At 43.8% G+C, this 12,652-nt stretch overlaps 1 protein-coding gene across 1 annotated transcript in view; it reads left to right on the top strand.

The window, feature by feature from the left end:
• The window catches only part of LOC118806562 (transmembrane and coiled-coil domain protein 3-like), a 34,670-nt gene extending 22,388 nt beyond the window's left edge, over positions 1–12,282 (top strand). Inside the window, exons 2-4 of the mRNA XM_036568001.1 lie at positions 968–1,923; positions 2,560–2,695; positions 10,002–12,282. Coding sequence (XP_036423894.1) covers positions 968–1,923; positions 2,560–2,695; positions 10,002–10,307 — 1,398 coding nt within the window. The 3' untranslated portion in view covers positions 10,308–12,282. The remainder of the gene's footprint in view (positions 1–967; positions 1,924–2,559; positions 2,696–10,001) is intronic.
• Positions 12,283–12,652: the final 370 nt, after the last annotated feature.

Consider the following 12,652-nt stretch of genomic DNA (forward strand, 5'->3'; position numbering starts at 1 on the left):
AGAACACATTCTCCATCAGTCTGAAGAACAATTTCACCATGCAAAGAACACTTTAATCATGCGAACGATTCTCTGAGTGTTCATGATTCTATATAGAACCACTTTCTTTACGAAAGAACCCTTAAAGATCTTTTTGAAGAGCGCACTTATTTGTGGGTTACTTGTGGGCCAGTTCACTTCTACCTGACCATTTTCCAACCTACCTTTATTCCTTACAGTTAAACAGGCTGTTTGTGATCCAGATATATGTAAATTATCTCTGTTGTGATTGGCTGCCCTGTATTTAGTTTCTTTTGGGTGAGCTTGTTATAAGGGAGGACTTGAAGTTGAAGCTTTTTTTCAGTGTCAGGCTAAAGATTTGTGTTTAGTGGTGATGTGCTAGCTCAGGACTGCTGGTCCAGTGAGTGACTCGACTTACTATTGGATTATTCTGTGTTATTTCTTTAATGTGAACACTGGACGGTGTGTAGGGGCTTGCAAAATATTTTTAACCCTATGAAAAGCTTATAACCTTTAACAATTTATACGTCCATTTATACTTCTCAGTTTTATGTCTGCTCTATTAAAACCATTAAATTAAGTTTGCTTTATTGTTGCATGCAATAAGGAACATTGACAACTGTTAGCAAAACAAAAGCTTCCTTAATGATGGCTCAGTTAGCATCAGTCAGCATCACTGGGGCTGAGCACAGCTGACCTGAAAACAACCAGGATATAGTTGTTTCATTTAAAAAGCTCTATAATGTTCATATGATCCACACAGTCACTCTGACAGACTGTAATACACTACAGGAAGTGTAGGGGGCGATATGGCTTCTACTGTTTCATTTAAAAAGCTCTATAATGTTCATATGATCCACACAGTCACGCTGACAGACTGTAATACACTACAGGAAGTGTAGGGGGCGATATGGCTTCTACTGTTTCATTTAACCCATTAACCTGTGTTTTCTCTGTGTTTCTACAGATGGATCACAATGATGGATACGTGCTCAGTATCCCGGTGCCCATCCTCCGCGGCAGCTCCGATTCCAACTTGAACAAGTCCAGCAATCTTCTGCAGGAGCTGCCTCGGGGCCGGCTGGAGCTGGAGAGCCTGCAGCAGAAGATCATGAAGGTGACGGAGCAGCTGAAGGTGGAGCAGATGGAGCGGGACGAGAACGTGGCCGAGTTCCTCAAGCTGGTCAGCATGGCGGATAAGCAGCAGGTGGCGCGAATAAGGCAGGTTTTTGAGAAGAAGAACCAGAAGGCGGCGCAAAACATCAGCCAGCTGCAGAAGAAACTGGAGCAGTACCACCGGAAGCTGAAGGAGAACGAGAGCAACGGCTCCAAACACAGCAGCCCTAAAGATCTGGCCAAGGAGTTGCTGCAGAAGGACGTGTCCAAAGACGTGTCCAAAGACGTGTCCAAAGACGTGTCCAAAGACGTGTCCAAAGACTTATCCAAAGACTTGTCCAAGGAAGCTCTGAAGGACGTGAACGGTAGCGGACGGCACATTCGCCTGGACAAAATCAAAACCATCGGCCCTGGAGTCTCGCTGTCTCCTCCCTTCTTCTTCAGCAAGCCCAAGGAGTTCGCCAACCTCATCCGCAACAAGTTCGGCAGCGCTGACAACATCGCCCACCTCAAGACCAGTTTAGAGGAGGGCGGCGCCCGAATGCTTGGAGGGAGCGCCACCATAGTGGGCCAAACCAAGTACCACAGCGATGACGAGAGTTCTGTGGGTTCCTCTGGTTCCGCGGACAGTAACGGTAATCCTGCGGCCCCTCCGCAGGACAACAGCTCCATTTCCATGGTGCTGGTGGAGCTCCAGCACATCCGGCAGTCTCAGAACCGGCTGGCTGAGGAGATGGAGGCTCTGAAGGAGGACCTGAAAGAAGGAGACAAGTTCCTGGCACAGACGCTCGAGGAGGAGAAATACAGGTTAGCTTTGAGTGTTAGCTTAGAGTGAGCCATGGGACGTTCTAATCTAGAGGTTCTTAGCGTCCCCAGGGCATTCATGAGAGTCATGCTATTCATAGATAACTATAGAAAAAATTTGGATGACTGCTCTGCCTAAGGGCTCCACCTACAGGCCACAAATGTTCATTATTAATTTCTGTTCATAGGAGGGAATTATAATAATGATAAATGTTCCTATTTCAATTAATATGTATTTTTATGAGTATTCATTTATATTAAAAGAACTATTCATTTCTGTTAATCCCACATTAGTAGGAGTTGGTGCCCCCTGGCAGACCCATTGAGTAACTGCAGGTCAAAAGTTTGGAATAATGTCATATTCATATCATTTTATTTTATTTTATAATAACCTGCACAGCATTGATCAGGATATTATAAAGTTAGACACTTTTTTGAAGCTTTATTCAATATTTCAATATGAGGATGTAAAGTCTGGGGTTTTAGGGGTTAAATGATAAATACTAGACTGTGATTAATATATAGCTGAGAATTTCCTGTCAAGACTTGATTATCACTTTTCTAATAAGAGTCTATGTTCTTTCCTACCGTCACTCTCCCTCCCTCCCTGCCCCCCACCTCCGCCTCCCTCTCTCTCAGGGTGGAGCGTCTGGAGGAGCAGCTCAATGACCTGCTGGAGCTCCACCAACATGAGATGACCAATCTGAAGCAGGATCTCGCCAGCATCGAGGAGAAAGTGGCCTACCAGGCTAACGAGAGGGCCAGAGACCTGCAGGTACGCAAACCAGAGCTGGACAAAACGGAAAAATATAATCACGATCTGAGATTATAGTTCTACAGTTACAGACTGTAGTCCATCTGTTTCTCTGCATACTTTGTTACCCTGGTCTTCAGTGGTCAGGAACCCCACGGACCCTCACAGAGCAGGTACTATTTGGGCGGTGGGTCATTCTCAGCACTGCAGTAACACTGACGTGGTGGTGGTGTGTTAGTGTGTGTTGTGCTGGTCTGAGTGGATCAGACACAGCAGTGGTGCTGGAGTTAAACACCTCAGTGTCACTGCTGGACTGAGAATAGTCCACCAACCAAAAATATCCAGCCAACACCGTCCTGTGGGCAGCGTCCTGTGTCCACTGATGAAGGACTAGAGGATGACCAACACAAACTGTGCAGCAGCAGATGAGCTATCGTCTCTGACTTTACATCTACAAGGTGGACCGACAAGGTAGGAGTGTCTAATAGAGTGGACAGTGAGTGGACACAGTGTTTAAAAAGTCCAGCAGCACTGCTGTGTCTGATCCACTCAGACCAGCGCAACACACACTAACACACCACCACCACGTCAGTGTTATTGCAGTGCTGAGAATGACCCGCCACCCAAATAGTACCTGCTCTGTGAGGGTCCATGGGGGTCCTGACCACTGAAGAACAGGGTAACAAAGTATGCAGAGAAACAGATGGACTACAGTCTGTAGCTGTAGAACTACAGAGTGAAACTGTATGGTCAGTGGAGCTGAGTGTTGCTACGAGGAGGTGGACTTGCAGTGCTCAGCCAGTGTAGGTTTCAACTGCAGTTTAAAACTCTAATTAAACCCAAAATAGTTGTTTTGTTTAGTTATAATCAGTGATGGCACAAAGAAAGCAGCACTGACCTGCCCTGGACCTGTTTACACTTCTTCACTGTGCTGTAGTGTCATATCTTATTACAGTACTGGGAAATGATCACAGCACTGGGCTCTGCGCTCCTCGCAGTGCTGTGCAGTTTAATGCAGCAATAGGATGTTGTGTAACTGCGATTGTGATGTTCACTTGCTAACGTTCACTCAGGCTGATAAGGAGGAATAAATCCTGCTGGACTTTCTCCTCTGAAAGCAGTGCTGCTTTCATCAGTCTGTACATTCAGTATAAGGTGTGATGTGGTGTCAAACTGCCCATGAGGAGCTGCTCTCTTCTCCGCTCGTCCACTCGTCTCCGTGGATTCATCTGAACCGACTATAGGAGAGTTAAACAGAACACACAGCCTGCTGCTCTGCAGCTCTCGCACAGCCCAGCTCCTCAGACTTAATCTGTTCAAGCTCTTTCTCCTGCTGTGTGTGTGTGTGTGTGCGCGTGTGTGTGCGCGTGTGTGTGCGCGCGTGTGTGTGCGCGCGTGTGTGTGCGCGCGTGTGTGTGCGTGCGTGTGTGTGTGTGTGCGTGTGTGTGTGTGTGTGTGTGTGTGTGTGCGCGTGCAGAGGAAACCTTTGTTCAGGAGGTTTTATGATGTTGTTCTTGCACAACTGAGGCCGTTTCTGTAACAGCTGTGTTCCAAGTGGACTCTACTCTGCTATAAACTGATCGGCTCTCGGTTGCCTGTCGCTGTAGAGGGTGAAGGATTCTTCACTGTTCCCTGCAGTGAACTGTGTGGGAGTGCTTTAGAGCTTTTAGAACCACATTTAGAGCACCGTACAGTACTGCGCGTACTGATACTGCAGTCTTTAGCGCATGTGATCTCCAACTAGTTCAGAATTCAGCAGCCTGTGTTTTTAAGAGGAGAAGATCTGAGCATATTACTCTGTTTACACTGGCCTCTGATTTCCCTGATGACCACATGACTTGCAGGCTGCAGGACCGGCTCTGGCATTTTGGGGGCCCTAAGCAGGATTTTTCTGGGGGCCTCTCATCTGCCTGTGCACTTCCCCAGACCTACACGTTATTAAACAGTTTAAAAATAAAAGCAGAGAGAATAATTCTCCTTCTGACTATCACAGTGTGTTCATTTATTCTGAGCCTGATTCTGTTTGTTTATATGGAAACATTTTGCTGAATTACTGTGTGTGTATATAAGGACCAGTCTTAATGTGATCCAAACGTTTATACATAAAGTTATATATAGTCTTAAATAAACATTCTTAAGTTTGGCAAACCAGTAAGCTGGTAGGTGATTTACTGTAAAATTAGAGGCTAAATAATAACGGTGTTTACATACCAAGATTTTTGCCAATCCGTTTGATTACATTCTGATTATAGATTCAGACTGAGGTGTTTATTCTCACTTTACTCAACAATCTGATGAAAATCTTCGTTTACATGCTCACTACAAGTAATCAGATCCAAAATGACGCGCATGCGTAGAGAACCACTTAGTGTAGACGTTACCATGACGACCAGCATCGCGTGAGTCCAGTCAGAGTGAGATGAGCAGCAGTGAGCAGCGCTTGTGTTTTTAACTGCTTTAAAATGATGTCAGACTTAGGAAAACGTCCTTCACATGTCCTTATTAAAGAAGGCCGAGAGGAAGACGTCGTGTTCTGAGACACATAAGCTGGACGTCCGTCCCACCGCCGTCTTTTAAAGATCAGAGCATAAACTTCGTCTCCTCTGCAGACCAGTTTCTGCTCCGCCATGTTGAACGGTATAAACTCTCACTATGACGTGACGAACATGATCAGAACGGACTTAAACTTTCCGATAGGGAATGTAATCAGATACAGACGTTTACACGGATATTATTCTTCTATTTAACGGATTATTTACAGGATTACCCACCTCGATCAGTCGGATAGGAACTGTATTCTGAATGGCCTCAATCGGACTAGACTATTCCGATTGAGGTGTTATTCGGATAATTAACAGATTATTAGGCTGCATGTAAACGTGTCTAATGACTATCACAAATGGCATAAATAATGTGCAAAACATTAGGCACATAATATTTACACCTCAGAATGAAGCCAAAACATACCATTATCTTTTAGCTTTTTCTCCTGGTGGCCGCAGGGCACTAAGCAGCTGCTTATGTCGCTTATTAGGTAGAGCCTGCACAGAGCATACTGCAATATGCAGTGAACAGTACACAGTATGCTATGTTTGAAATATTGTACTGTGCACTGTACACTGCATTCTGTACCAGTATATACTGTATACTGCATATTATATCAATATATACTGTATGCTATTCTTCATCAGTAGCGTACTGTACAGTATTGTACCGATTGTACAGTACAATCTGAAGAATGATTACACCATGCAGAGAAGCGTTTAATCATGCAAAGCGTTCTTTGAGTGTTTTGTTCTATACTGAACCATTTTCTTTGCTAAAGAACCCTTAAAGGACCATCTGTTTTGAGTGTGTAGACAAGTACTCCAGACAAATTACAGCAAATAAGGAAGTGGCACTAAACATTCCAGGTTACTGGCAGTAAAGACTGAGGAGGACGGATAGAGGAATGTCCTAGCTAGACTATGCTACAATATTTACATACGTAATTCCAAAAAATTTGGGACAGTATCTGAAAATGGTAAATAAAAAACAGAAAGCAGTGATTAGTAAATTCTGTTTTACATACATTTTTATCTGTATTACAGTGAAAATAGTGCGACAACACAGTATTTGATGTTTTACGTTATGTGCCTTAATTAATTAATTAAACTTAATTAATTAGACTTAATTGTTTTTTGTAAATATGCGCACATCCCAAATATGATGCCTGCAGCACATTCCGAATAAGTTACAGGAGCATTTTACAGCTGTGTTACATCAACTACCTCTTTAACAGCACTTAATAATCCTTAAGGACTGAAGACACAAACTGATCCGGTTTGAAAGTGGACGCAGGCTGGTCATTTGCACCCGCTCTCTGATACACGCCGTGTGTTACATACGAATGTTTCTTGATGTTGTCATGGTGAAATCAGAATGGGCGTCTCTGAAAAAGACGAGTCTAAAAGGCAGCTATTTGCTTCAAATGTTTCATGTTGCTTGGTGCTTTCACAGATGTGCAGGTTACCCACTGATACACCGCCCCGCCACACACACCTTGACAGACGCTGGATTTAGAACTTTACACTGGTAACATTCTGGAAGGTCCTTTTCTTCTTTGTCCTGGAGAACATGATTTCCATTCTTTCCATGAACAATCCGAAAGGGTAACCAGTCAGACGACAAAACACGTTTCCACTGAGCATCAGTACATTTCAGACGAGCTTGAGCCCAGAGAAGTCGGCAGCGTTTCCGGACGTTGTTGATGTTTGACTTCCACTGTGCAGAGTACAGTCTTAACCTGCATTTGTGGATGCAGAGATGAACACGGTTTAATGACAGTGTTTTTGTTCCCGAGCCCACGTGGTGAAATCATCACAGAAACATGCTCTTTTTTAATGCAGTGCTGTGTGAGGGGTCGAAGGTCATAGACATCCGTTCGTGATTTTTGCTGTTGTCCTTTATGCATAGAGGTTTCCTGAATGTTTTGATGATGTTATGCACTGTAGAGGGTGAAATACCTGAAATCCTTGCTGAGGAATGTTATTTTTGAACTGGATTATTTTTGGGAAACTGGCAAGTGGCAGGCAGCAGCCACCCATGCTCACAAAGGACTCTGCCTTTCCTGGATGCTCCTTCTATACCAAAGCATGATCGCATCACCTGTTTAAGATGCTCTTGTAAAAGTAAACAGTGTTTGTAGTCCTAAATTGTTCCTGTCCCAACTTTTTTGGAGATGGGTTTGTACTAGTGGAGTGGAAAAGCTGCAGGATGTAACATACAACCTAAATGTAAAAGTGAGAGAGAGTCAGTCAGCAATGGCTGCTAGGAGCTCTGATGGCCTGCGGGAAGAAGCTGTTTCTGAGGTGGGTGGTGCGCACTGAGATGCTTGGAAGGCGTCCAAGATGATCCACTAAAACCTGCGACCAGCCAGAACACTCGGAACACTCCCTCTGTGGTGCAGCGGTAACAGTTGACCATAACAGATGTGAGTGTCCTGAAGCTGTTTAGTCTCCTGAGGAAGGTCAGGATGCTCTCTGTGATGCTTCTGTAGCAGCAGCTGAGGATGGGTGTGTGTAGAGGTGGGCAAAAATAATATATTGCAATACCCCCGATACATTATGCATTCTGATATTTCGTTTTTCTGAGATTTAATAAAAGAAGTTGAAACTAGAACCTGTAGTGCCAGATATATAAAAAAATACTATAGTAATAATAATAAAGCTACTTAAACTTTAATGATTTTTATTCGGTGTTTTTACTGCACTAAATCAATTTAAACAGCTTAATTATGCTCAATTTGTAATGAAACGTAGTTGGTCAGTGTTATTTAAGTACTTCCCAGAGTGGAGATGTAGTCTAAATGAGATCTCTTCTTGATCTCAGGTTCTTCTCCTGGACACAGTTCAGTCCAGTGTGAGATCAGAGTGAGACTGAAGCCGTTTTCTCCTGTTTCTGAAATTCGGCTCCTGAGAAATAAAACTCAGATTTTCTCACTTCAGTGTCTGACTCGTCTCAGCCCAGCCTCAGCTGAGTAATATCTCCATAAGAACAGTGTGAGATCTCATCGTTCTCTTATACAGCTCTGTTCTAGATCACAGAACCCTCTCAGCAGTCTGTCAGTGCAGAAGGAGAACTCGCGCTTTTCTCCTTCATCACCAGAACGTCTCACAGTGAGACGCTGATGTTAATCTCCTCTTTTCTCCTGAGGAGGTTCAGGAGGAACAGCTCAGAAATCAGAGATCCTTCATTAATATAATACTGAGATCTGCTTTATTTCTCTGAGACGATCTTAAGAAAGATTTTTTTTTCTCCTCTGGGTTATGATCTCCACGATATGTTCAGGAAAGCGTATTGTGACGTAATTTATCACGATAATGATGAATGATATTGCCCACACTTACGTGTGCGCAGGCTGGATCTCTTCTGAAGACGTGATGTTCCTGATCATGTTGGTCACACGCTACATTCTACTTACTGCTTTTGTGCTCTGTCTAATCTAGAACACCCGATTCGGCTCATTAACTAATCCACAAGCTCCTCGTGAGCGTCTCCACAGGTGTGTAGAGAAGGGAGAACACAGAACCTGGGGTCACCTGGGCTCAGACTGGACACTCCTGAACCAAGCATATGAAGACTTAAAGGGGAATTCCACTGATTTTTCAAAATTTCTGCACAAGTCAGTGGCTCAGATGTAAAAAAGTAATTGAAAGTGGATTCATGTGAAATGTTCATTGTGGAGAAACTCAGATTTCTTCACAGTGGTGGTGATAAGAACCAGGGGTCGCCATGACTACAACACAGATATAGACATTTTATTTACTATCCACTGTCCACTATTTACTGTATTCTGAGTTTATAAGGGATGTTGATGATGGAAAATAGTGGAAAATCTGAAATAATCAGTTTTCTTTGGGGACTATTTTGCCTCACAGCGCCCTGCATGTATCCCTCCACCATGAATGGAGTTTAAGTTCTCTAAACTATCATAAAACAGTGTCTCAGTCATCAGGCAGTGAATTCATAACCATTTCATGTAGGAACTTTCTGTGAGGGAGCTTTTAGAGGTGGACGTCTGGTTCCTATCACAACTACTGTGAGTAGTTCTGACTGTAAGTTTATCTAGAACAGAGCGTTTCACACCAAACCACTCTGAATGACTCTGTTTACATCTTAACTGTTTAATTATGCTGAGAATTTTGAAAAGTTGGTGGAATTCTCCATTTAACCTGATATGCTTTTGTTTGCACAAGCTGCAAAATAGCTGTGTTTATTTTACATTAGAGATGGATATTTTTAGACGGTCTCAGTGCTTTGCACCCGTATTTATTATTAAGAGCTCATTTCCTTCTCCTTTTTTTCCTGTTATGTACTGCATGAACTACAAGGCCTTGTTTATGACTTTTAAAGCTCTTAGTGGTCGAGTGGGCACATCTTACAGATCTGAACTGCAGTAGCCGCCTGGACCTCCTCACTCAGCTGAGCTAGGCTCTCTGTGAGCTCATCTCTTACTGCTCACTTGGTGGGAGATCATTTCTTATAGCGCTCCTAAACTCTGGAACAGCATTCCAGAGGAAATAAGGAATGCAAACTCAAAAGGTGTTTTTAAATATAGATTAAAAATATATTTGTTTAGATGAGCACAGGCTCAGCTTAATGGGTCTCCTTTTACTTTAGTTTCTATTAATTTGTGGTTGCTTTCCAAACAAACTGTACTCGTTAAGATTTAAAACACAGATTTTGGAACTGAAATGAAATCTGCTATAAAATTGAGGATTGTTCTTATTTCTATGAAAGCATTTTGAAAACCTCTGTCTGAGAGCTGTTCCTCTGTGTCCACCAGGAGGCGCTGGAGTCATGTCAGACACGGCTGGCAAAGCTGGAGGTTCAGCAGCAGCAGCAGCAGCAGACGGTGCAGGTGGAGGCAGAGGCGGGCCGGATGCTGTTGGGGAAGGGGATCAGCGTCCTGCTGGCCGTCGCCACGCTGCTGCTGGTGTGCGTCTCCACGGCAGCCAGGTTCATCTCCCCCATCCTGCGCAGCCGGCTCCACCTGCTGGCCACAGCGTTCGCTGCACTGCTGCTGTCACTGCTCTGGAGGAACTGGGAGAATCTGCAGCACAGCCTGGAGCACACGCTGGGCAACGGCTGAGAAACGCAGGCAGGACTAAACACAAACCTGAGCCTAAATCCAAACTGGAACCCAAACTTCGTACCAACCTTGAATTCTGAAGCCAAACCGGAGGTGCAAATCCAGAAACCAGACTCAAATCTTGAACCCAAAGCCAAACCTGCAAGACGAGTCCAAACCTGAAACACAGACCCTCAATGTGAACCCTCAAACACTAAAACCAACACTTTGGCACCAAACCTGGAGCCAAAACCCAGTGTCTGGAACCCAAACCTCAGAACCAAAACTAAACCCAAACCCAAACTGAAACCCAACGCTTAAAACCAGACCGAGCACCCACACGCAAATTCTCAGCTCTGAACACTGAACCTTCTGAACAAAACACAAACTGGGACCCAAACTGGGAACTTAAACCAAACGCTGAACCCAACCTGGAAGCCAAACACTGAATCCAAACTCAGTACCCATAAACCTAACCTGGAACCTAAATCTGGAACCCATCCCAAACCTAAACCTGGAGATTAACCCAGAATCCAAACCCAGAACCCAGAAACCTAACCTAGAACCAAAACCTGGAACTTTAACCAAATGCTGAACCCAACCTGGAATCTAAATACTGAATCCACAACCAGAAAACTGATCCAGAGCCTACGCCTGCAACCCAACCCAGAATACAAACCCAGAACCCATAAACCTAACCTGGAACCTATCCCAGGATCTAAAACTGGAGTCCAACCCAGAATGCAAACCCAGTAAGTCAAATCTGAAATTCAAACCCAGAATCCAAATACGCAACCCAGAACCCAAACCCTCAGTACTGAACCCAAACGCTTAATTCAAACCCAGAAACCAACCAGAATCTGGAGCCTATCTCTGAACCCAAACCTGGAACCCAAACTTGGATCCCAAACCCATAACCAAGAACCAGGAACCCACACCAAAATCCGGCACCTAGAACACAACCTGGTATTCACCCACTCTATACTGACCCCAACATGGAACCCAAATCTGAACACTGGACCTTATTCTAGCCTCTGTTCTTACTGGACCCATACTGCACTGTGATGATAGCCGAGTGGTCAGTGTGGTCGGTGAACTCGGCCGTGTCCGTGTTTACCGGTCAGCCTTGTTCCGCTCACGCTGTTCAAACCGTTGAAACATTTTACGACTGTGGATTCTTCCAAAGTAAATCTGGTTTGTTTTGGTTCCCACGTCACTGTAGAACGAGGAACCGAACCCAGCCTTCAAACTGATACTGAGATTCAGCCTGAAACTCTGAGGTGCCTTTTCAGTCCGAGGAGAGGAGGAGGAGCAGCTCTGTGGAGCTTCAGGAGGAAATGCGCTGCTGTTTCTTTAAGAGCTGAATGTTTCTCTGATTTCAAACACATTCCTTTCCACCGGACCGCCGCTCACATGCAGGACCGGGTTCTACGGGCCTGGAGCCTGGCTTCTGTTTCTGTTTCAAATGCAATCGTGGTTATTGATCAGTTGATAATCATTAAGAACAGTAATCGTTCAGCTGTGTTTTGAATGGTGTTTATTAGTGATGATCCAGGAGAGTTTCAACACTAGAAATGACCAAATCCATCCTGCTCCCTCGAACGGGACGGAAAAACTTTCATGGACAAAACGTTTTCCACCACGTTTTATTTCGGACTGTTTTTTGGTGCCTGAACTGTTAATCTGAACCATCCGAGCCTTATGAATAATAAAGAGGAGCGTGTGCGGCAGTATGACTGAAACGAGAGAGGTGGTCCTCTGTGTTGAAAAACTGCAGGGATTTTTTTATTTTGACCATATTCTGTTTTTTTATGTAGTATTATTATTATTATTTGTTTATTGGATGAATCTATTTTATAAAACTGAAGTGTTAAATACTGATTATATTATTATTTTATGCTGCAAATGTCTTTTAGAAAATTACCAAGCGCCTGTTTTTATATTCCAATCTTTACACTGGATCTAGACATGCAATTAAAACAAGACGCTGATTGTTGATCTCCCTCCTTTATTTAAAGGGGAAATCCACTGATTCCCTCATAATTCAGAGCTGTAATCAGAGTGGTTTGGTGTGAAACGGTTCAGATGAACCAGGGGTCGCCATGACTACAACACAGATATAGACATTTTATTTACTATCCAGAACCACCAGTGAACCTACACGAGTTTTCTGAGTTTATATGGAATGTTGATGATGGAAAATAGTGGAAAATCTGAAATAATAAGTTTTCTTTGGGGACTATTTTGCCTCACAGCGCCCTGCATGTATCCCTCCACCATGAATGGAGTTTAAGTTCTCTAAACTATCATAAAACAGTGTCTCAGTCATCAGGCAGTGAATTCATAACCATTTCATGTAGGAACTT

The sequence above is a fragment of the Colossoma macropomum genome, unplaced genomic scaffold, assembly GCF_904425465.1.
Source record: "Colossoma macropomum unplaced genomic scaffold, Colossoma_macropomum, whole genome shotgun sequence".
NCBI classification, from domain to species: domain Eukaryota; kingdom Metazoa; phylum Chordata; class Actinopteri; order Characiformes; family Serrasalmidae; genus Colossoma; species Colossoma macropomum.